The 26190-nt window shown below is 41.8% G+C and overlaps 1 protein-coding gene across 8 annotated transcripts in view; it reads left to right on the forward strand.

Annotated features, from left to right (window-relative positions):
• LOC119914570 (RIMS-binding protein 2-like) overlaps window positions 1-26190 on the forward strand; it is a 66161-nt gene that overhangs the window by 33048 nt on the left and 6923 nt on the right. For 7 of the 8 annotated variants that reach the window (XM_038733949.1, XM_038733946.1, XM_038733951.1 and 4 more), the window contains 11 exons: window positions 3690-3779; window positions 5231-5353; window positions 9381-9485; window positions 10702-10746; window positions 14854-15055; window positions 16498-16655; window positions 16878-16957; window positions 17090-17199; window positions 19015-19833; window positions 21236-21387; window positions 25263-26033. In XM_038733949.1, coding sequence (XP_038589877.1) covers window positions 3690-3779; window positions 5231-5353; window positions 9381-9485; window positions 10702-10746; window positions 14854-15055; window positions 16498-16655; window positions 16878-16957; window positions 17090-17199; window positions 19015-19833; window positions 21236-21387; window positions 25263-26033 — 2655 coding nt within the window. The remainder of the gene's footprint in view (window positions 1-3689; window positions 3780-5230; window positions 5354-9380; window positions 9486-10701; window positions 10747-14853; window positions 15056-16497; window positions 16656-16877; window positions 16958-17089; window positions 17200-19014; window positions 19834-21235; window positions 21388-25262; window positions 26034-26190) is intronic. The other variant, XM_038733947.1, reaches the window with a different exon arrangement.

Here is a 26190-nt window from a genome sequence, read left to right on the forward strand (position 1 = left end):
ATTTCAAGATTCTTCTCATTCATATTTATCCCAGTTTGGATCTGTATGAATAAATGTCAATAGATCCAAGAACAGACATGAAACAAAATAATTTTCAATAACTTTCTGATCAACTCCTCAAAATCAGCTAATCAGGACCCAGTGGGAAATACCTGCGAAAGTAAACTTTTTATGGACCGACATCTTGTTGGCCAACTCAGAGTAATTTCCTGGTCTGGTTTGGATTGGAGTAAATAAGTTCATGTGGCAGAAAACACAACGCTGCAGTTTTTCGCAAACTTGCTGATGCAGTGACACATAATATTACAATAACCAAAAGCCTTGCCTCAATCTAATATGCCATAATTGTGTTATTCATGGTATGACTCTGCTCCTTCCTGTAAACATGGCCTGAACACAATAATGTTATGGTTCGAAATAAATGCTAAAGATTGTTGTAACTACAGTCGTGCTCCACCCAAAACGTTTCAAGCACTCCAGCGGCTATAAAAAAAAATGAAAAAAACAGAAGCTGTGAAAGCTTTGTTTTAAAGTTATAATTCATTCCAATTTTGACTTGTCTTCATGAAAAACAAAAGCTTCTGCGCAGACTTTGCATACAACCTTGTCGTGCTCGTGAGCAGGTGCTGTTGTTGCCTATTGTTTGGAGAACAGCTCTGTTCAGCTTTGTCAACAGAACGTAGACTCCAATCAAGATTTGTTGAGGCATCAGCATCTCATTAGGAGCTTTGCTTTACTTGCCCGGTGTTTGCTCTCAAAGGCAACTTGGTACATGAGCCGTTACAGTAAGGCCAAGTGCTAATCTTTACCCCTTTTTTCTCTCATCTTTATAAGATGCTTAAAAAGACCTAATGTTAATTAAAAATACATTTTTGCAAATGTAAAGATGACTGCTAAACCCAAAACTGAAAGACTTGGCAGGACGACACACATAGTAAACAAACAATGCAATCCGGCATTGTCTTTAAGTTTACACTACATTACATCTACCACAACACATGGTTCTAGAGACACCAAAGGTAAAACTGCAAAGATAAGATTCAGCCCATGCATGATGTAGGCTGCTTAAGTTTTCTACTTATAGCTACATGGTACATCACTGCATTCGTCCTTAGTTCAACATTTTGGGAAATCAGCTTATTTGCTTTCTTTCTGAGAGTTGGATGAGAAGACTGATACCACTCCCTATATATATATATATATATATATATATGCCCTTTGGAAACAAAACAGCTAGCCTGTCCAAAGGTAACAAAATCAGCCTACCAGCCTACTCACTGTGTTAACGTGTTATATCTTGTTTGTTTAATTCATACAAAAACTGAAGTGTAAAGTGTTTTTTGTTGAAGAAATGTTCTGCCTGTTGTATGCTTAGAAGCTCAGTGAGAGGCTGGCCACAGTGAGCTGAGTTGATTTAGGGCCAGCAGCTAAATTAGTGGGTTTGGGGAGAGAATGATAATCATGGTGGTGATGGAAGGGACAGTGAATCTTTGTGTGTGTGTGCGCAGATTCACACATAGACGCCACACTTTCTCTCAAACATGGATCTGCACATATGTTCTGCTGTTAATCCCCTGAGAAGTTGTTTTTCCTTAATAGAAAGCCTAATTATATTTTATATATTCAAACCAGATTTCTCTGTTTATTTTTGCATATTGAAGGTTTTATTTGGCACAGAAATGTGTGTTTGTGTGTGTGTCCCTTTGGTTTTGCAGTATAGCACTGTGTTTACAAGATGTTATGGAGTGTTAAGCAGAGCTGTGAATGTGTGATTCACTAGAAGTGGGAGGAAGTGGAGAAACAGACATCATTCCCGAGGCCCATAAAAAGAAACGCTTAAAAGGTCATTCTTCCCTCCCTAAAGATTCAACACAATCCTGCTTTCCAGTTATCTTTACATCCCTTCCAACCCCCAGCGCTCCTCCAACATGGCGTCAACTACAAGGCCATGCCCTGGGGTGTCAGCGTAGAGGACAACTGCAGCTGGCACCTAATGACGTCCCACGTCTCCATTATTACCAGTCAAAGGCAGAAGAACAAGATCATTTCTGGCTGCTACTGTAGCTAGGTGTGGCTCAGTACAGTAGCAACTGCTCCGGAGTCTGCAGTGATGTGCTGTGGCGACAGTGTTACACAATAAGAGCAGCAAGTGAACTCAGTCACCAGTCTCTGTGTCTTCCTGTCCTTGTCTGTTCTCTATCTGTGTCGTGGTTTGATTGTGTCTTGTTCCGACAGCCTCTCTGCCTGCACACAAAGAGATGGATGAACCTGGCAGGCCCCTCGCTTTGTCTGTTTTTTCCTCTTCTCCTCTTGGCTGGGGTTTATTGAGTTCCTCAATTTGTTCTGATAAATTTGATCATAAACCTCTGAGCGGCACAATCTTTTCTTGTGCAGAAGCTGGCATACAAGGCTTGAACTCCTCTTTTACTTGAGTATATCATAGCAATCAGGCTCAAAAGAGCATATTGCATGAATATATGGTGTATCACACCTTTTACATGGTGACGCCCATCCATTTAGAATAAAAACAACTCAAGACAGATGTCCTTTATGGAGCTAGAATCACTCAGGAATCTATATTTTCACCAGTTTAGATTAAAATGTATAAATATGTACAAAGTAATTAAATTAAGTCCTCTTTGGGATGCTATAAATCCAATGTGGGTGTAATATTTTTAGATCAATGACATGTTGAAACAAACCCCCTACTGGAGCATTTAATCCTGCTGGACGTACCATGTAAAACAAAAGCTGTGATGGACTGCTGTTGCTTTTTGTTTAAAGACAAAGCTGGATAGAGAAGATTCTGTTATTCTAAATTACTTATCCACATTACTTATTATATTACTTATTATAGTCAGGATGCCAATATTGACAATCAACAGTATGGGCTCAGTGCACTAGCATGAAGTGGTATTACGTGCCAGGATATGACCAGTCGCAGTGAAATCACTCTTGAATGCTCAGAGCTGTGATAGGAGGAGAGCACTGCCCTAGTTTGAGTCTGGCGTAATTATGTAATGCTTGAGTACCTGCAGCACCAGCGGCACGACAACTTCTGAATGTGAATCTAGGTAGTGGAGAGTGCAGGCTGGAACTGCACACCTCTTTTCAATCGTTTTTATGTGGCGTGCTACTTAATCTTGAGCTCAATTGGTTTGACTGACATAATGCAGTAATTTACTTATTTAGCATTTGACTGACACATTCAGCCTTTGACTCCCTTATTGCATCCTTTCATCTCCTGTTTTGTTTTTGTTTTTCCCAAATATTTCTCCCTTACCACTTTCTATTCCTCTTTCCCACCATATGTCCATTCCAGCTTCATTCCTCTAACCCTCAGTCCCTCTTGCTCCTTGCCCCTTTCTACCCTTGCCCCCCTCTTTTTCAGCTCTCCCCGTCCATTTCTAACAGCACATTCCAAATGGAGGGTGACAGTATGCAGCTGTGGGTTTTGTCCTCCAGACAGCATCTTAGAGAAAAGCTAAGCCCAACACACACCGATGCATACAGACGGAGGGAGGGATCTTTCATCTGTCGCTTATATAATAGTTTTAAGATGGAGTTATGCTGTGCGGCTTGCATACATGATGCAGTCAGGCCTCAAAGTCTTTGCAATGAAGAAGATAATGTATCATGATGTAAAAACACACTAAACTCTCTTTTCTTTCCTGTTTTTTATTCTTCAGAAAGCAAAGCTCCATGCTGCCTTGCAGGAGAAAAATCGTCTGAACCTTGAGCTAATCAACCACCACCTAAAGGCATCCAAGTATGACCAGGTATGGCAGTCACATATGCGGTGTATAAGTGTGCATTGCAAGGAAACACAAGCACAATGATGATCAATGGGCAACCAGGCCATGATCAATGGGGAAAAAAACTACTGGTGATATAGGTGCTACATGTCACTTGCAGAATGTCCTGTAATTGGCTGTAACATAAGTCATGTGTTGCAATCTGCACAGATCAATACATCTGCAACCTTGTTATCATCATCACATTTGTTATCACGTGTTGGCTCTTCGTGTTCTTTATATTGCGCCTTCACGCACACAATTTTATATGTGGTATTAATGTCATTTCTACCATCTTATACACACATCATTGCTACATTTCCTTTCCTACACTTGTGTCTTTACAGGCACTCCCACTTCACACATACATGCATAAATACGCACAGAGACTCAGACAGAGACAGTCTGTAATAGTGGCACAAATAGTGACTTTCACAGAGGGGGAAGTTTTGACACATGTCCAGAGACTCAGCTCGGAGCTTTTGCTCCACTGCGCCACACAAAAAGATGCCATCTGTGCACCGACAAGGTGGGCACAGAGTTGAAAAGGAAGTGGGGCAAAAGTGTGTCCAGTCCCGCCAGATATACGGCATGAACAAGTGGGACTGGCTTGTAAGGGCAATCGTAGCAAAGACACAGGCAACATGTAGTGGAGTGTGCATAGAGAGAGAATGAAGGGGGAAAGATCTTTGAGTATCTAGATAAGTGCTCTTTAAATAAAATGTATTGCTATTGTTATTATAGTCCGCTTGAAAACTGCGTGTCCCACATGATATAAGCTCAAATGGTATTAAAGCCTCTGACTCCAGCTCCAAACATGAATTCCACAAGATGAATTAACTCATTCCCTTTGCAGAAGTCTAGTTTTGTGCTCTTTGCATAAGCGAGCTTATCTATCGTGCACTCATCTGTTATGTTAATTAATAAGATGATTGGTGTATGGCTCGATCCTGTGAGGCCACCTTAAGAGGAACCAGCTTAGCTACAGGCCTCTCACTGATGAAGAAATGAGAGGCAAAACGCTCAAGTCAGCAGCTCTGTCTCATCAAGGCTAAATGGAAATGTGCTGATTAATTTCTCTTCAGACTGTGAACTCCCAATCAACCCTCCAGCCAAAAAAAAGCCCAGCCTCTATTCATAAATGTAAAAAGTAGGTAGGTCTACTGCGAGAACAAACCTCATTAAAATTGCATGCTTGTTTTCCTCTTTAAAAAAACAGAATAATGGATACATCTTGAAACTCTCCAAGTAAAACAGAAGAAATTAAAGTGTGTTCTCTCTCTTTGTTGTGTTTTTCTGCTTGCCTGTGTCTCTGCTGTCGTTTTCATGGCGTTTTACATCCATGTTGTTGATAATCCTCTTAATCTCCAATTAGATCTTTTTCTTGTCCTTCCCCCTTCCGTCCCTTGCATCTGGACTCTGTACTGTTCATGTAGGTGCAATCAGACTATGACCAGCTGAGACAGACCTTTGCTGTAGTGAGCCAGGAGAGAGACGTGGCCCAGCAGCAGAGGAACCAACTCCAAGGCAAAGTGGAGAACCTGGAACAGGTTCTAAAGGTGAGACTGTCCTCTTTGCTGTCATCCTATGTACCCTTAAATACAGAAATCTCTTTAGTTTTCCTTTGATGTTGAGGGAAGGTTAGGAACATTTCTGATGTCTCCTCCCTCCATGATTCATATTATAATTCCAAGTTTGATGAAGTTTTAATTTTGTCCAATTGTACACACTATAATAATTTGATAACTAACAACGTTTTGGCAAATCCTGGCCCTGCTTACTCACTAAATTACAATTTTGAATTGATTGAAGAGTGTGGAGTAAACAAGACCATGTGGCCATAGATAACTTAATAATTTCAGAAAGCAATTTTGAGTATTGAGGGAGAAGTGCTTCAGTTTTACCTGAAAGAAACTAAACTTTTGGACTACTTCATCAAAAGATTTCACGTCAAAGGATTTCAATTCACCATTTTATATATATCCACCCAAAGAACAAATTTCCTTTATCTACCAACAGATAGGGAGACTGTATTATCTGAAGTTATGGATTTGATTATAAAAATAAATCAGAATGTAGTTCAGCGATTGAGACTACACAGCTGGAATAGTTTATTCCTTGTCTCTCATGTGCTTTTGTGGAGAAGACCATTGAGCAATAACAATAAGAAAAAGATGTTGCGAAATTCATTCTCTGCATTTAACCCATCCCTCAAGGGAGTTGTGGGCAGCCGCTGTGCAGTGCCCGGGGACCAACTCCAGATGTTTATCAGTGTCTGGTCAAAAGGCACTGACTGGAGAACCTAACATGTTTTTGTCTCTAAGATTCAAGTCCAAACTCTTTATCCTCCGTTCTTGCTACTACATTTCTCCAGCATCCCCATATTCACTCATTCATCCCTTGGCTCGTTCACTACACTGGTTCTGTTTGAATCACACCATTCGTCAGATTTGGAGATTCAGGCCCGATTTTTGCTGCCTCTTTTGGAGATATTCCCATCTCCCATGTGTTTGTTTTCTAAGAAAACTTCAGAATGAAAGTGACGCAACTCATGAGGTGAGGTGTCATTGGTTTCATGTAGAGGCTCTTTTTTCATCGTGTTATGGTCTGCCAATAGTAATCAGACACAGTCTCACTGCACAGTGAGAGGCACTCTCATTACAAATCCTCGCCTCCCTGCATCTGCTATCGATTGTCTGTTTGTCAGGATATTTGAGAGAGAAATGTACCCATCTGAGAAAAACTGACCCACTCCCTAATACAGCAAAGAAAGGTTTGTCACTTTCTCATTGTGTATTGATCATGAAAACAAAGAGACTATTTTAGAGAAAATTACACAGGGTGTTGTGGGTGGAGAAAGAAGAGATGGAGGAAACACAACATGAAAAAACAAAAAAAAGACGTACTTGATTTTAGAAGTGTTTAAAAGTCAACACTAATGAGATACAACACTGTCAATCTCAGTTTTAAAGTTATATAATCTTGGAACAAAAAAGGTTTATTGTCACATTTATGTGGGGGATAGACATGAGTCAGCAGGACCACGTCTTATTCTGGCCTTTCTATCACACAAGAAGGGCAATATGCAAGACGTAAGTATAATGGCTCTTAGATTAAGTGGCCTCTTAAAATGATCACAGAAAAGGACAATCAATCTAACTAAACAGTGCTAGTACCGGCTAATGTAGCCTTGAGCCGCTAGCCTCAAGCAGAGAGTGCAGTGGTCTGGTAAGCTCTCTACTTCCTAACCCCACACCAATGGAATTTTTTCATTTTCAAACTTTTTGTGTTCAACCCCAACTGATGTTGACTCAAGTGACAAATTTTGCACAGATCCATCTGGAGCCACATAAGGCTTTATACAACTTTTTACACATATGCAGTAGTACTCTCCACGACTTATGGATGTTAATAAAAGTTTGTGTAAAATGGGTGTAGTTCCTTTTAAGTTTTTAAGTCTGATACAAGTCTACAGTTATGCTAGGCAGTAAACATCACCTGCCTGAAAGATCTGTCTTTACAGGGTTGTGTACCAAACACACGACCTTGTTCGTCACATTGTGAAGAAAGGTTGGCAGTAATCTAATGCTTGTGTAAGGCAGGTTGTTGGCATGACATCACAGGGTGTTTGCTGAAAATGTGTGAGTTCATGAAGCCTTCCCTCAATCTCCAAGGAAAAAATGAAGTATGAAAATATAGAAAAATTTGTTTTCACTAAGGCTCCAGTGACAGCCTCCCAGCCAGCCCAGTCCTCTGCAGCTTAGAGCTTCTCCCTGATTATGCAAAGCAGTGGCTGCCTGCTCAGGACACCTCGAAGCCACTCCGGGAGGTAAAGAGGCTTTTCTTTTTTTCAAGGGAGAGAGAACACAGGGAGAAAATGATGAATGTCAGGGCTTTCTAAGCTGTCTTTTCTTCTTAAGCCTGCAGTACCATCTTATGGCCTTAACTCTGTTTCTGCAAGATGTGGCAGCTGGTCGTAACTCAGTGGATAGATTCTATATAGTCGTGACTCGGCTAATTTAAGAAAGGGTAGATTTGGGATCACGGTGGGTGACCATGTGTGACAGCTTTGTCTGAGTCAGTTCGGAGTATACAGTGGGTTGCATCTGATAGATACAATACAAATTATATGAAAAGAATGCTGTGCTTACTTTACTTACACATTGAACTCAACAATTGAGTGCTTGAGAATTCAAAATTTGACTTTAAGGAATAGTTTGACATTTTGGGAAATAGGTTAATTTGCTTTGATGTCTGTACTTTAAATGTGGGGCTACAGCTTGCAGACGACAGATAGGAAACGCAGGCAACATCTTTACTGGCTCTGTCCGAAGGTAACTACTTAACAGGTTATTGATTGTTTGTTTAATCTTAAATGTTAACAACAAACTCTAGAAAGTCACTGCTCCCGAGAACCAAGAAATAGTCAGGCACATCACCCTGTGCTACACATCACCAACAGATGCAGGAAAAACAAAACTAGAAAAAACTGCTGCTACACTGCGCTCAAGAGCAACACATCAAAAACAAAAGTCATAAGAATCAATAACAAGAACAATGTACCAATAATCATAGATCATAACCAACTAGAATTGGCAGACAGCTTTATATAGCTTGGGAGCATAATTGCTGTGGACAGAGGAACCAAGGGAGATGGAAAGGCCAGAACAGCATTCAACATGATGAATAATATCTGGAAAACAAAAAACGTAGCACTTAAAATCAAACTGAAAATTTTTAATTCAGACGTCACGTCCATTCTGCCCGAAACATGGAAAATTACCACCAACATATAACAAACTACAGATATTCATCAACCACTGCCTTTGACGCCTGCTGAGAGTCTAAACAGAAGAAAAATTCCTAGAACCAACTGGAGAAGAAGAACAGAACAAGCAAATAAGGCTCAGGGGCTGTCATGGCAGCAACTGGTTTGAAAGGCATAAGACCAGTGAGGGTGGAAGGCTTTTGTCAATGGCTTATGCTCCTTAGGGAATATAAGGAAATATAAACAAACTAACCACCTGTAAATCCACATGTTGACCTGTTGACTTTTTTCCACGGATTAAAAAAGATATAATGTGATGACTAGTGAGCATGAGAGGTGCTGTTAGGCAGAATTTTTTTTACCTTCCAAACTCGCTGTTTCCCCCTTTTTCCAATTGTTATGCCAAGCTAGGTTAGCATGCTGCTTGCAGTAGTTTCATACTTAGTGTATAGACATGAGACTTAGATCTTCTCATCTCCTCTGCAAGAAAACAAATAACCAGCATTTCCCCCCCAAATACAAAATGTGTGTATTTGTTTTTCAGAATGCACAGTTGCCTGCAGCTGATTGCCAGTCAGGTGGATTAGGTTCAGTTTCCTCAAAGGCTCCTTGCCCTGGTGCTAGCCAGCCCACTGCAGAAAACACTATCCTTTCAGTGCTGGGATAGCAACAGCAATATTTTTATAATTGTGCAGGCTTTCAAGGTCTAGCTATATTTAATCTGTCACCATCAAGAGAGAAAGATTGTTGTATTATTCCTAAGTAACTTGAATCCTTCAAGGTAACCATGTTCTCTCCCTCTCTGTGTTTCTCCCCAGCATATGCATGAGGCTGTAGAGCTGAAGCGTCAGCTGCAGATAGAGCATGAGCAAGCCTTGGTGGCCCTTCACACCAAACAGAAGGAGATCAATCTACTGCAAAAGGTATGGCCACATAGATAAAGGCATAAAATAGAAAATTAGTATTTCTTAATTTGTATACTTTTGACATAACCCTCCTGGGTCATTGTAGCAGTGAAAAACTGAAGCTTCTTGTTCAGCAATTGATGTGTCATTAGCCAGTTTGTGCTGAATCACTGTCACTGAATTGCTGCTACAGTATCAGAAAATACAAAGGTCCAAAAATCTGAAGATTTTAGTAGAAATGCAGTTTCAGCTTGCAGCACCTTTCATATTGTTTGATAGTGTGATGAAGAGCCCTCTGCTAAAAATGCTGCCTTTCTAGTTGTTGATAAATTTATACACCTTGTGAACATCTTTCAGTGTGCAGACATGACTTTTTTTCTAGATGTTGCATTCTGTCAGGTACCTTTTTAAGATTGGGATATATTCTTCAAATAGCTTCACATATGAAAATTCCAATATCACAACACATGGATTTAAATTAGAAGTGCTTTTGATACTTCTGAGGCTTTTCAAATGTCAGATGTTAAATGATCTGTCTTACCTTTGTCTGTCCCAAATTTGTTGCTCAAATCAATGCTTGTGTCTTACACACACTCAATTACCTACATTTTTAATTGTTAAATTAACAAATATATAGTTTTTAAACATTTCAATTTCGGTTTCTTTGCTGCAGCATAATTTACTGCTAATTGTTTACACAATATACAAATGATGAAAACAAACAGCCCATTCAGGAACTTCTTATTCTAATGACTGATGTGTAAGTATTCCTAAAATACCTACTGGATTCGACCACTCAGGCTTTGATTTGATCATAAAAGAGCTGAATAGCGACTGTGAGGTTTTTCCTGTCGGTTGTTTGTATGTATCTGCTTATTGTCCGGTATTTGCATTGCTGTTTGTTCAAACAGAAACAATCAGTCATTAACAGGGAGAGTCAGGGAGAGTCATAAGTAATTTGTATAGTTACAAAGAGTTTTTGAATGTTGAAAACTTTACTTCTGCTACCAAGCCACCACTTAAATACTAATATACCCCAAAATAATATCTGTTACTGTTTATCAGCGCAATGCCATCAGGAGAAGGCATCTCTTCAAGTACCAGTGCTGTGATCAACCAGAGAGCTACTGTCAGGGTGTTATATGTCAACTGTGTGCTGTCTATTCTACCTCGTGGACTGTGATTACAGTGTCAGCTGTCATTGTGTGTTTCTGTGTGCTCTCTGCAAACTCAGGTTCAAGCTGACCAAGAGCATGAGGAAGCAGTACGTCTGTTAGAGGTATAGTAACATGAACAAACACAGATCTTTTACATCAGTGTTACTTTCTTAAATATAGTTTAAATCCGTTTTTAAGCAGATGAAATATAACAAAGAAAGCATCCAGGATGTTTCATATAGTATTAGCCATTTGTGGAATAAGGGGTCCTACAATGTCAACCTTATAAAACACAAAATTTTTATGTAGTTAAAAGTTAAATGTTTAAATTACCACTTTTAGAAGAAAATATCAAATGTCCGCTAACACACACAAAATATAATTTATTAGTCAAACAGATTTACTTCCTTTCCTTTGAGGCCAGTGTGTTCAAAATGTGATAAAAACTACTTACATGTGGCTGCTATTAAATGGTGTAACTGTCATTTCTGCAACACAGACAGAAAATGCATGTTTAGTCTCAAAAACAAGGAGAAAAACATTACAATTCACCCCATAGTGTCGGTTAGTTGTAACCTACCCGGGGGCGAAATCAAACTATATTGGAATATTATTACAATACATTGAATATTATTACAATACAACCCAACTTATTATCAGTTATAACTAACCCAAAATCTTGTAGCCATGAACTAGCTTACCTTACAGCTTACAGCTAAAACATTAGCACTAACAACTTGCTTAAAGGGGTATTATGGAGTTTCCAGCGGCCACTATCGGTGCGGTTTTAAGATTGCTACCAGGCGTGTGCTCGTACGCGTGCTCGCTTGAACTCACGAGTGAGCATAATCTGAAACAAAACCATTTTCATACAGAAATACTGCAATAACTGCAGGAACACCAGCATGCAGGCTGTGGCTTTTCACTCAGACATGTTCAGGCTCTGTTACTTCAAAGTTCCCATCTCAGAGGCAGATCAAGACAGGTGTCGTGCCAAGGTAGTTATCCCCGACAGAAAGTGTTTCCCCCTGCCGCAGGAGCGCGCGTGCATTCAGCGGTGAAGGCGGACCTTCGACTTCATCAAAGTGAATCAAAAATATACCATGTGGATTGTTTAATCTTTCGTTTTAGTATTGATTTATTAACGAGGTTTGTGTAGAAGAAGCTAGCACTTATACTTTATAGGCTTACGTTATGTGTTATTGAACTTAGTATTATTCATTGCACTCAATTGAGAATGTCTACACAAGACGAGCATTTAGTTTCACTCCTAAAGCAAACATTTATTTCGCGATAGTCTGGTGATGTTATAACTGACCACGTAGTCGATCGCTTTGTCATCCATGTTACTCTTTAGAAGCTAGATTCAGACAGACTTGTTCAAGAGTGGCTTGACACAAGGAATGCGACAGCTGAAACCCATGTCTTGCATACGTCTGTGCGTGGTGGTTCTTGAAGCACTGACTCCAGCAGCAGTCCACTCTTTCTGAATCTCCCCCACATTTTTGAAGCCATGGGCATGCCGTTGCCGGATGAGCAGGAGTCGGATGACTCCACTCTCTCCATCCACGGGTCTCTCCCCCAACCTTCAGTGGACGCTGGCCTCCATGGGGGTGACTCCAGCCTTGAGGGGACTCTCTCCGGAGATGTCTCCATCCAGCTGTCCGCCGCCACTTCCCTTGCAGTCTCGTGAGAGAGCTCCTTGCCATCATCCAGAGGGCTTCCGCCCACTGTCATCTGCTTGTTCCCCCGGCCCAAGACTTCGCTCCACCAGATGAAATGGCCGGCGTTCTCGCTCTTAGCCAGCTAGCTAAGCAGGATCCGGTCTGGCTGCGCCTGCCTCCCATTACCAGGAAAGCACTGCTATGGATTCCAATTTTCTCCGGGCTCCTGTCTCCACCTATGTTCCCATCAGAAGGTGGAGGGATTTACGTGCGAGCAAATAAATACACAGCTCAGCTTCTGTGTTTTGCTCTTGTATTGTTAGTTTTAAAAGAGAAGACACCACCCTTACTGGCCTTCTGTCATGTCAAGTCAACAAAACTAGTAGTTAACATAGTTAACGGCACTTGGTTAACGTTGTAAAACGGCGTAATTACTAACTACTTGTTTACTAAACTACTTGTTTATGTTTAGATCATGGTTTGGGTTAAAATAACGAGGTTACTTAACTTACGTAAGTTAAGTCACGTAACTTACATACCATAACTAAAAACAATCAATGTTGACTTTTTGTTTCACACTGGAAACAAACACAAACCCCTGGGTGGGTGGACAAAGTGTGTGTAGGTGTTTTTCTGTTAAGCAACACGAGGCACTCCTTAACCTGACTGTGTCCAGAACCTGTTGGAAAAACTCAGAGACTTAAACCTTCAACACCTGGCTTCTGTCATGTTTCTAGATCCTCTTTTAATGCAAGTTCCAAAAGAAACTTCTTTTTTTCTGAATGTATTTATGAGATGTATATTGTAGGAACATCATCAAGTGCCTGCCAGTGCCTTCTGCCCTGATACAGGTGGTGTGGCATAAATAATTGTACAGTACGCTGGCCTTTTCCTGCCCAGAAGTCATTGTTGTAATACCGTGTAGATTATTTAATACTCCGCATCAGTTTGTGTCTCATCCATGAGAGTTTAAAACAAACACAAGCTCAGCTTCTGTGTTTGCAGATGTGTTCTTTCCTCTCCCTTTCCCTTCCTGTAGGTTTTCTATTCTGTTGTTGTGTAAAAAATTACTCCAAACTTTTTTATCACAATACTTGCAGACTCGCATGGCCCATTAATCCTGCATCCAGGCTGACCTTGAATAAATTTCACTATGATCAAATCACTGACCTGCTGTGTTTCATCACAGTCTTTAAGATGCTTGTCACTGGCTCATCTACTCAAAATTATTTTCTCATTTCACTCTAAATCCTTTTGTCACGAAAGAGGGTGCAGACTCCTTTGAGTGTAGTTCAAGTGAGGTCATGTTATTATCCATCTGAAGCACTTTAATACGATTTTACTGAGCAAGCAGTCTGAGTTTGGCTCAGACAAACGTCAAGAGTTTAGTCGGAGAAATGGAAACTCCACTGTCAAGGAATTACTTCTCTTCTTGCAAATTCACTGAATTATTGTATTGTCTCTTAAACACGAATGTTTTTTTGCAGCAATGCCTCATGTTGAGTTTATTGAGAGCTTTTACTTTGAAAAGTTCTGAATGACATTCAAAAGAGATCTGGCCTGCTTGACACACCTCTGAAAAAGCCGTCAGTAAACGTGTGATTGGATTCCCCTGAATTTCCTTAGGGAAAAGGTTTATGAATGCGGATCAAATCAGACTTATATGCCAACCCCTGCTCTACACTAATGGGCAAACACACACTTTAAAACAGGTTCAAACAAAAAATCCTCTGCATTCTGTTTCCTGTGAAACCACACTCCTCAATCATTTTGTGTTGTTTTAGTTTGACAAACATATGTCTTTCTTTTTTACATCCTTTTACTTTCAGTTTGTGTTGCTTTTGCATATTTATCTGCACTGATAAATATATGATTGTTTTACATTCTTCTTTCCCTTCTTTGTATCAGTTATAATGGCATTTAGTGTTTTGTTCTTCAGTATGTTTTTTCTTTACATTTTTCTTCTTTCTTTACTTTTTTCTGTTTCCCTCCTTTTTGTCTGAACAGAACAATAAGGACAGAATGTTTCAGGTATTTATTTTCCTCCCTGATTAGCTTCTCCTTTCAGTTGCATGTGTGAATCACTAAAGCTTTCAAAGGCTTTAGTGGAAAGAACCCATATTGTACTGAATGAGATTGAGTACTACTATACTCACTGTGCACCGCATCCATCTTCCTTGACTTCCTCTGAAATGATATCTATGATATGACATCTTAATGTCTATACTGCAAGTTTTCTAATCCTCTTTTGCAGCACTCAGGCTTTTATCAGAGTTTAGCAGTGTTATGTATCAGCAGCTGCAGCAGTGCAGTTGACTATACCTCCATATGCTTTGATTAGACTGAAGTGATTTCACTATAACATGCTGCCATAGGCTCAAAAAGGGCTCTTTACTAATTGGTTCTTTATTTCATCAGCATTAATAGATACATTATTCGCTATTCTTCAGGGAATTCTTATCTGAACATTACTTGTGATAAAGCACACTCCATGCTTTGTGTGTTACACTATATTTCCTCTCATGTTTCACTCTTCACTTCTGTTCTCTTTGTTTTCTGTCAAAGGTCAAGGTTTGTGACCTGGAGCAGAAATGCAGGTCACAGAGTGAACACTACCACCAGCGGTCCAAAGAGCTGCTGAATTTCCATTTGCAATCAGATACTGTGGACCTTAAAATTAATCCCACATCCTTATCCCAGATCCCCGTCTCAACAGAGAAGGAACTCTCACAAGTCACCATTGGATTTGAAGCCCATCCTGAGGCAGGTGGGTCAGTGGTCTCAGCTCAAACAGTTTTGAGTAGTTGAAAAAAATATGTGGTTATATTTTATATATATTTTAATTTTTTATTTATATTTTACAATGTATGATCATGATTATTGTTATTATTAGCAGTATCGGTGTTTCTGATGGTTTATATCTATGATTGATGATTTTATATCTTTACTCAATGCTGAGTGTGGCACTGTGTGCTTTAGAGGGGACTCAATAGATTGCACATCACATCACATCATCTGTTCACAGGTCTTGGGGAGAACTATTGTATATGTAAAAAAAAGTTGTAGCTCCAGAGGGAGCTGCAGAAAATCTGATTTGAACATCAGGACTGTAGCCGCTACTTATCTCTTCTTGAAGCTAGCAGCTTGAGGCTACATTAGGCACTACTAACATTGCACTCCCAAATATCTGACCAAACTGTTGAGTTGCATTTTGGTTAATACTTATATTACCAGGTGTACGCAAGAAAAAAGAACTTGTGGAAAAATAAAAAAGGTGATATCTCTGGTTCTGCTGCATTAATCTTGACCTTTCATTTTTTTTAAACTGTGCATCTGTGCGTCTGACTATAGACGCACAGAGGCTATTATAGGAGTGCAATGCAAAATCAGTATAGTGAGATAATGTTACTAAGGCTAAGGGTGTTAAACGTCCCACTGCCAGTGGGGTCCACCCAATCTTAACGCTCTAGACAGTCCAGATAAAAGCATCCACCAAATTACATGTGATCAAAAGGCTTATGATCAGAATGAAACCAGAGCCAGAGTGAGATAATCCCCAGACAACTCACATTATAGCTGGACCAGCTCACTCCTGACCAGAGCTGGACATCGTTAATGGCAATACTGCTTATTCGTGATCAATATCTACCCTAATTGATCACAGGCCTGATGTATGACATGACTGTTGTTTAAAACATTAGTATTCACACATAGTGCAACCTGCAGAGCCAGCAGATACAGCGATGTAGATTTATACAGTCTGGCACAGACCAGAGGTCTTTGAAGCGCTGGCAATCCTGTTTTATCTTTCTCTTCACTTGAAACAGACTCACTGATGCTTTTGTGCTAATGCATAATATTACTCACTCACGAACCACAAGAACCCACTGATACAGTGGATCCATGTTGTTGACTTACTTTAATTTCCTTAAGGAATTCAGTTGTTCGCACTCTTAGACTGCAGTTTTCTGTTTTGTATTTCCTGCATTTTCTTTCAAGTGTGTTTTTTCCCCAGAGGACCTGAGTGGTATTTAAGGACGAATGCATTGCAGATGTGAGGTGTTGATGGGGGTGGAATAGCCTTTGCCATGAAGAGTGTTTGCTGTACACTCGCTTCAACAGGAGATCAATAGCTGTGCAATGAGCAGCAAATGGGTGCAGAAGAATGACAGTTGCTCTTTATTTGCTATGGAAATCAATGTCTCCCAGGCGATGAGAGCGCGGCAAACACGCCGCTTCTGATCTCCCAGTTCTTGCCCTGCATACCACAGACTGGAGACAGAGAAAGACCAGAACTGCTGTCTGTCAAATTCAGCCCCGTGAAAACGGACCGCCCCAGCAGCCCTCGAAAGCTGACCCTGTTAGAGGTGGGTCTCCACATCACTAAATTCAATCACATTAATGCATGGATAACTTATCATGTCTTTAAGACAGCCTTAAGTTTTCTCCGTTCTCCACATTACCCTGGTTAGGTTGACCTATATAGTTATATATTCAAACTTAATGGTGTACTTTGCTTACTCTTGGGTTGAATCTTAATTATGAATAGTACATGTAAACGTGAATGACATTTATCTCTGGTTATGTAGATGGAGGATGAGGTCAGCCCATCACCCAGGTCCAAGCCTCGCTACACAGGCCAGGTCCGCCTTTGCACTGCCCGTTACAGGTGAATAACACCAGCGACAGTAATCTGTTGATTTTATTGGACATAATCTTTTTAAGTTTACCAACTAAGAGCACCTTGATTTACAAATGAATGAAAAAGGAAAACTAAAAAAGTGAACATTTCTCCTTTCAGTTACAACCCTTATGATGGACCGAACGAGCATCCTGAAGCAGAACTACCCCTTGTGGCTGGAAAGTATCTGTACGTCTATGGAAACATGGACGATGATGGCTTCTATGAAGGTGAGAAGTAAAAGACGCTATTTCAATATTGCAGTCAAAACATCAAATATTACAGTACAGCAGTAGGTGTCCGTTTTTGCTTTTCTAGGTCTATGATTTTGCCTGAGTGCCTGTCTGCTGCTGTAGCAGAGAATGCTTGACAAGCACAACAAGCGTGTGCATCATTGCGTATTAATTATCTCACAATGAGACAAAATGCCAAGAAGTGTTTGTCAGCGCACAATCATGCCCCAGTGGCTTTGCTCTATGTACAGTATTCTATGTGCCATTTAAATCCCTTCAACAGTCTAAAATGACCGTGTTTTTTAAAGCATTGACTATTATAGGACAGTATTGTATATTGGGTATATGTAAATTGTTGTATATGCACAATGACATTTATTACAAGCTGTCCATGACATATATTGTTCCCTTCCAAGTCACTTTTCAGTAAATTTTGGTGACTTTGTACTGTATGTGTGAGACAGACTCAATCTTCATTGTAAACACTGCTACAAAGGTGGCTTTTGTTGGGTTGCATGAAAGTTGCAGTATGTCTGTCATATCCCTGCTGGTTATTTTCACCTTGTGAACTCACCTATTCTTTGTCAGTGAAGTGTGTCTGTATTTGGCCATGGTTTTCAAGAATGTTCCCTTTGAGATATCAGATCATTTTGCGGTCATTTGATGTTAGTTTTTGATTGATCGATCTTCAGATTGTCAAATGTCGGTTTGAAAGCTCAAATATTAAAGTTGCCCACCTTTGTATCAGTATTAGTTACTTTAAAGTTTTGTCCACTAGGGGATTACATTATTTTGGCTACACCTGCATGTAAGCATAAGAAGAAATCCTGTACACTTTTTTCTTACTGGTGATTGGAGTGACTCGCTGTCTAATCTCTTCAGAATTATGAAGCCTTCTCCATCAGAGGCAATCCTAATCCCCCTAGCTAGCAATCCTGCAGACAGCCTGCTACAGACACAGTAGTACTCAGCTGCAGTGATTCATTAGCTGTGGGCGGTGAGATTGCATGACATCGTGGAGGAGCCTTGTATTTACCATGCAGGAGGGAGACTTGGGCCTCAGACCAAGCTGTTGTCAAGATGGGACCTTGGTCCCTTTTAGCTTGATGACTAATCCAGCAGGGCTCAGCTTAATCATCAGCACACACAAACAACACGCACACTCACCCACACACAAATACGCAGAAATACACATATGGTCTTATGGTCTCCAAGGCCCCTGTGGAAAAAGGGATTGAAGGACGGGACAAACTTCTTCCCTTTGGGAAAAAAAAACACATTGTGCAACTCTATATTGGGTTTTTTTCTGCATTGACCGCAGCATCTGCATACTCAGGGGTGTTCCTCGAAAAGTTCAAAAGCAGTGATCTAAAGTTCAAGTTCTTTGAAATGTTGAAAAGGGGTGTTTTCCCAGTTCTGTGTTTAATGGAGAGAGTTTAAAAGACAGCATCAGAGAACCTGTGGTTCATCTTGCATCATAGGGAATAGAACATACGTTTACATATCTCCCCTCTCTCACTCACTGACTCATTCCCACCCCACAAGGAAAATAGCTCTTACTGATGATTATGTGTATTCAAGTTACAGCTTTCCTTTTGTTGTCTTGGAAGGAGCCATTAGTGAAGCCTAATTTTAACATTTGCAGGAGGCATCACAAAGGGACTGTTGTGATTTCCTGTAGAGACAGTTGCTTAAGGGTAGTATTTTTAGGTAGTTGGCATTAGGCTTTTTGTTCGTCAACATAAATACGAAGAAGGATACACAAATTTATTATCTTCTACACCTGCATTTCTACTTCTTTCTGTGTCACAGGGGAGCTGCTGGATGGCCAACGAGGACTTGTTCCTTCCAACTTTGTGGAATTTGTCCAGGATAAGGAAAAACTAGCAATTCAGTGTGGGGATGGAGGGGAAGACCTGGGCACACTGGACCATGCACCCCTGGCCTTGATGGCAGTGGATGGAGGTGCCTCCCAGGATGGCCTCCTGGGATCAGCTAACGCCTTGGTTCCCTGTAGCAATGGGACAGGGGGGCCTCTGGACCTTGAGGACCTGGCTGAAGATGTTGTGCCTTATCCCAGAAAGATCTCTTTGATCAAGCAGCTGGCACGGAGTGTCATTGTGGCCTGGGAGCCTCCACTAGTGCCTTTGGGCTGGGGGAGCATCTCTGGCTATAATGTGTTAGTAGACGGGGAGCTTCGTGCCAGCATAGTGTACGGTGGGCGGACGAAGTGTTTGCTGGAGAAGCTGGACCTGGACGGCTGCGTTCATCGTGTGTCGGTCCAGAGTGTCACGGACCGGGGCCTGTCAGATGAGCTGCGCTGCACCGTGCTGGTGGGAGCCAACGTGGTGGTGGCACCGTGTGGTCTGCGGGTGGATGACATCCAGCGTGACACTGCTGAACTCTCCTGGTTGCCTAGCAACAGTAACTATGGCCACACCGTGTTCTTGGACGGGGTAGAGCATGCAGTGGTAAAGCCAGGAAGGTATAGACTACGGTTCCTCAACTTGAAGCCCCTGACAGTGTACAAAGTGACGGTGGTGGCACAGCCGCACCAGGTGCCATGGCAACTGCCGCTGGAGCAGAGAGAGCGGAAAGACGCTGGTGTGGAGTTCTGCACTCAGGCTGCAGGTCAGCAGAGCTCATTTCTATACATAGAGATACTGTATCAATAATAATGCTATATCAATTTTTAGGTTACTGTACTGTGCTGTAGAAGAGTACAGTACAATGCCTTACCATGCCACTGTTGTGTATTGTATTTTGTCTAGGTCCAACACCATATTGCAGAACAGGTCAGAATGAAACATCAGTCCTGGGCTGGGTTTCTCATATTCTGTATCTTGGCGCTAAATGATTTACTTCTGTTCAAAACCAATGGGCAGAGATGACATTAGTACTATGATACATTTGGAAGAGGGTTATAGTCATGAAACTGAGACAGAGTATGGTATATTGTTCAAGATAAGCAATCAATTAAGGGATCTGGGCAAAATGGCATTTTTTATGGTTCAGAGATTAAAAAACATTTTCTATCAACAAACAATGTTGTCATTCACATATAGTTTGAAATTTAAACACACAGTTTTTAAAACCAAATTCAAATGCAATTTTGCCCAAGTTTGCTTACTGCACTGAGCACATCACTAATTAGAGAACAGCCACGCATCACAAGATATGATCCTTAATTATTCTGATGAGTCATTTCCTCAGCCTATAGTCTAGCCTTTAGTAACCAGTGCTATATAAAGCAGTGCCACTCCACTGAAATCACCATTTTGTATGAGTGTGCATTTGCTTCTGTTTGAATGCGGTTGTGCATGTTTTATCTATTGATCAAGGAGAGCGGAAGACAAAGAATGGGCTGTGGTCAGACTCTCTGGATTGTGTCCTGCATGCAGAGACAACTGTGCTTCTCCCAAGAGGCACAGAAGCGCACATTGTTTTATGTTTTATGTTCCTTCATTTTTTTTCTTCTTTCATAAATAGTAGTACAGGGGTATGGTAGTACCAGACCAGAGGAGTGCAATCTGAACATATAGTTCTGAAAATATTTTGAAAAAATACTGCTACATTAAGAGGATTAAATTTTTCAACTCAGTTTATTTGAAGTATCTTATATTAGACAATGTTAGTGTAGCAGCTTATTAACTTATTAAATTCCATTTTATAAACACAGCACAAAACTACTTCTTAATGTCCCCCACTAGCAATGTCACAAATATCCCCATGAACTGTATATCTCTACAAAGTCTAAATAAGGTGTTATGTAATTCTTTCCCAAATTTAGATATGCAGGGCAAATTATGAATTAACCGAGTTGTTTCCTGAATCCTCCCACCACTTCACCCCCTCCCTTGTATGTTAGCATTTCCGTGCATGGTTGTGTGTGTGCCATTTTGTGCATTTGAGGAATGCTTCCCACCCTTTCCTCTTGTTTATATATTAGTGATTTTAAAATAGTTCAAAATATTAATTAATATATACATTTAAAAAAAAATGTTTTCCTTTTACTTGTTCTTTTACCCTCCAGGCCCTCCCCAGCCTCCCCAAGATGTACAGGTGCACTGTGGGCAGGCTCCAGGAATCCTACAGGTCCGCTGGAAGCCCCCTGTCCTCTCTCCCACGGGCACATCTAATGGGGCAAACGTTGTTGGCTACGCAGTCTGCACTAAAGGACAGAGGGTGAGTTAGCAAGAGTTAATATTACTGACCAACACTACAGCATCTCACAAAAGTGAGTACACCCCTCACATTTTTGTAAATATTTGATTATATCTTTTCATGTGACAACACTGAAGAAATTTGTTACACTTTGCTACAATGTAAAGTAGTGAGTGTAAGGTTGTATAACAGTGTAAATTTGCTGCCCCCTCAAAATAACACATCACACAGCCATTAATGTCTAAACCACCGGCAACAAAAGTGAGTACGCCCATAAGTGAAAATGTCCAAATTGAGCCCAATTAGCCATTTTCCCTAGCGTGTCAGGTGTGAATGGGGAGTAGGTGTGTTAAATTTGGTGTTATCGCTCTCACACTCCCTCATACTGGTCACTGGAAGTTCAACATGGCACCTCATGCCACAGAACTCTCTGAGGATCTGAAAAAAAGAATGGCTGCTCTGCATAAAGATGGCCTAGGCTATAAGAAGATTGCCAAGACCCTGAAACTGAGCTGCAGCACGGTGGCCAAGACCATACAGCGGTTCAACAGGACAGGTTCCTCTCAAAACAGTCCCCACCATGGTTGACCAAAGAAGTTGAGTGCACGTGCTCAGCGTCATATCCAGAGGTTGTCTTTGGCAAATAGTGAGTGCTGCCAGCATTGCTGCAGAGGTTGAAGGGGTGGGGGTCACCCTGTCAGTGCTCAGACCATACGCCGCACACTGCATCAAATTGGTCTGCATGGCTGTCATCCCAGAAGGAAGCCTCTTCTAAATATGATGCACAAGAACGGCCGCGAACAGTTTGCTAAAGACAAGCAAGCTAAAGACATGGATTACTGGAACCATGTCCTGTGGTCTGATGAGACCAAGATAAACTAGGTGAGGTGTACAAAGACAAGTGTGTCTACAGTCAAGCATGGTGGTGGAAGTGTCATGGTCTGGGGCTGCATGAGTGCTGCTGGCACTGGGGAACCATGAATGCCAATATGGACTGAGACATAGCAGAGCATGAGCTCCTCCCTTTTGGAGACTGGGCCGCAGGGCAGTATTCCAACATGATAAGACCCCAAACACACCTCCAAGACAACCACTGCCTTGCTAAAGAAGCTGAGGGTGGTGGTGGACTGGCCAATCGTGTCTCCAGGCCTAAACCCTATTGAGCATCTGTGGGGCATCCTCAAACGGAAGGTGGAGGAGCATTAGGTCTACAGAATCCATCAGCACCATGATGAGTGGAAGAGGACTCCAGTGGCAAACTGTGAAGCTCTGGTGAATTCCATGCCCAAGAGAGTTTAGGCAGTGCTGGAAAATAATGGTACATACATACAAAAGCCATACAAAATATTGACACTTTGGGCCCAATTTGGACATTTTCACACTGCGTTTTAGACATTAATGACTGTGTGATGTGTTATTTTGAGGGGACAGCAAATTTACACTGTTATACAAGCTGTACACTCACTACTTTACATTGTAGTGAAATGTCATTTCTTCAGTGTTGTCACATGAAAAGATATAATCAAATATTTACACAAATGTGAAGGGTGCACTCACTAGCTCACTCTGCGAAAAGGTATCTTGGGTTGAAGGCATCAGTTATGATTAGACTTTAAATTGACTTTGTACAGTATTATGTTACCTTGGGAAAAATTTTTTGATAATTCACAAGCATATGGGTTCCATGTTTGCACATGTGTACATGTAGTACACAAATAACGTATGTAAAACACTGTGTGAGTTGTTTAATCATATCGAATCCAGCTGAAACATGATAACATACATCACAGATGGGACTGTAATAGCCTCTGAACTCTCTGAGGATCTGAAAAAAAGAATGGCTGCTCTGCATAAAGATGGCCTAGGCTATAAGAAGATTGCCAAGACCCTGAAACTGAGCTGCAGCACGGTGGCCAAGACCATACAGCGGTTCAACAGGACAGGTTCCTCTCAAAACAGTCCCCACCATGGTTGACCAAAGAAGTTGAGTGCACGTGCTCAGCGTCATATCCAGAGGTTGTCTTTGGCAAATAGTGAGTGCTGCCAGCATTGCTGCAGAGGTTGAAGGGGTGGGGGTCACCCTGTCAGTGCTCAGACCATACGCCGCACACTGCATCAAATTGGTCTGCATGGCTGTCATCCCAGAAGGAAGCCTCTTCTAAATATGATGCACAAGAACGGCCGCGAACAGTTTGCTAAAGACAAGCAAGCTAAAGACATGGATTACTGGAACCATGTCCTGTGGTCTGATGAGACCAAGATAAACTAGGTGAGGTGTACAAAGACAAGTGTGTCTACAGTCAAGCATGGTGGTGGAAGTGTCATGGTCTGGGGCTGCATGAGTGCTGCTGGCACTGGGGAACCATGAATGCCAATATGGACTGAGACATAGCAGAGCATGAGCTCCTCCCTTTTGGAGACTGGGCCGCAGGGCAGTATTCCAACATGATAAGACCCCAAACACACCTCCAAGACAACCACTGCCTTGCTAAAGAAGCTGAGGGTGGTGGTGGACTGGCCAATCGTGTCTCCAGGCCTAAACCCTATTGAGCATCTGTGGGGCATCCTCAAACGGAAGGTGGAGGAGCATTAGGTCTACAGAATCCATCAGCACCATGATGAGTGGAAGAGGACTCCAGTGGCAAACTGTGAAGCTCTGGTGAATTCCATGCCCAAGAGAGTTTAGGCAGTGCTGGAAAATAATGGTACATACATACAAAAGCCATACAAAATATTGACACTTTGGGCCCAATTTGGACATTTTCACACTGCGTTTTAGACATTAATGACTGTGTGATGTGTTATTTGAGGGGACAGCAAATTTACACTGTTATACAAGCTGTACACTCACTACTTTACATTGTAGTGAAATGTCATTTCTTCAGTGTTGTCACATGAAAAGATATAATCAAATATTTACACAAATGTGAAGGGTGCACTCACTAGCTCACTCTGCGAAAAGGTATCTTGGGTTGAAGGCATCAGTTATGATTAGACTTTAAATTGACTTTGTACAGTATTATGTTACCTTGGGAAAAATTTTTTGATAATTCACAAGCATATGGGTTCCATGTTTGCACATGTGTACATGTAGTACACAAATAACGTATGTAAAACACTGTGTGAGTTGTTTAATCATATCGAATCCAGCTGAAACATGATAACATACATCACAGATGGGACTGTAATAGCCTCTGTTGTTGAGTTAGCATTATGTCATCAGTGCCCTCAGTGCACGCAGCAGTGCCACCTACTTGTGATTCATGTTCAGTGCAAGACTCTCAATCTGGGTCCTGTGAATGTCTTAGAGAGGTCTCTCACTCCCTCTGGTGACTGCCAAAGTAAATCAACACACTATTCTGAAAGTTTGATAGCACAATGTTTTCTGCCTTAATATCCATCCATCCATCCATCCATCCATCCATCGTCAACCGCTTATCCTGCATGCAGGGTCGCGGGGGGCTGGAGCCTATCCCAGCTGACATCAGGCGAAAGGCGGGGTACACCCTGGACAGGTTGCCAATCCATCACAGAGCCACACATAGACAAACAACCAACATTTGCCTTAATATATCCTTCACAAACTGGCACAACAATGAAAAATGTGTGTTGGTTACTGAGAACAAAGACAACTACTACTACTACTAACCATTTTCAAGAACATGTTAGTGTTGGAGTCTTACAAGTAGTGGGGCTGAAACATTGTCCTGAGGGTGGCACAAGAGGAAAGAGTATTAGGTCTCTAGACATTTCATTAAAATTGGATGCATCCTAAAGGGGTGTGATCATGTTTTCACCTCTGATGTATTGATTATGATACTGATGTTTCCAGGTGTTAAAAATGATTATGAAGCTTCTGTTGATGTTAACACTTTATTTTGTCTTTGTAAATCCAGATTGCTGAGGTGTTGTACCCAATGGCAGACTACGTTACTGTTGAGCTGACAAGGATTCAGTGCCTGGAGGCCAGGGAAGTCATCGTAAGGACGCTGTCAGTACAGGGAGAATCCCAGGACTCCCAAGTCGCCGTCATTCCAAACAACCTGCTCGTGCCTCTACCTGCGCTTCCCCTGCCACCACCAATGCACCCCCACGCAGGCCCCCCTCCACACCCTCATCCTCAACCCCACCTCCAATCCCCTCACCTGCCTCATGCCACACCCCAACTTCCTCCTCCACCCCAGGCACTTGGACAACCACATCCTCCACACCCTCAACCCCATCCCAGACTTCCCCATCCAGGTGGACCCACGCAACCCATGCTTCGACCCCCACATCCTCAACCCCAGCCCCTACATCTTCAGCCTCACCCGCCCCACCAAGGTCCCAGGCCCCAGCACCAACTGCCTCTGCTACCCCATCCCCAACACCACCCTATACCTCAGAGACCAGTATGTGCCAGAGACCTGGATGCCAAAGAGCACGCGACCCACCACGGGGGAGCTATTCCACCTGGCCAGCCTGGCTGGGACCCCACACGCTCTCCCTCTTCCCAGCCTCCTGTGCCAACGCAAGGCCACACCCTTGAGGCCCCGCCCCCTCCCAATCCGCGCTCCCCATCCCCCCAGAGGATTCTTCCGCAGCCACGGGGCACGCTTATCCCGGACACTGTGGCCAAAGCTATCGCCCGAGAAGCAGCGCAGAGGGTGGCAGCAGAAAGTGGCAAGGTCTGATGAAAATGTAAAATGTAAAAAACGATATTTAGATTCTTATGACTTTTAGTATGTCTGTGAAGGTTCTCAGTTATCCAGGTCATAGTTATCCAAGGGAGGTTAAAATCAAGCGAAACTGGACTTTAAGGCATTTTGTCCCTCATCCGAGAGA

Source organism: Micropterus salmoides, unplaced genomic scaffold (assembly GCF_014851395.1).
Source record: "Micropterus salmoides isolate LMB-PRFRI ecotype aquatic unplaced genomic scaffold, ASM1485139v1 Ms_hic_scaffold_20, whole genome shotgun sequence".
Taxonomy (NCBI): domain Eukaryota; kingdom Metazoa; phylum Chordata; class Actinopteri; order Centrarchiformes; family Centrarchidae; genus Micropterus; species Micropterus salmoides.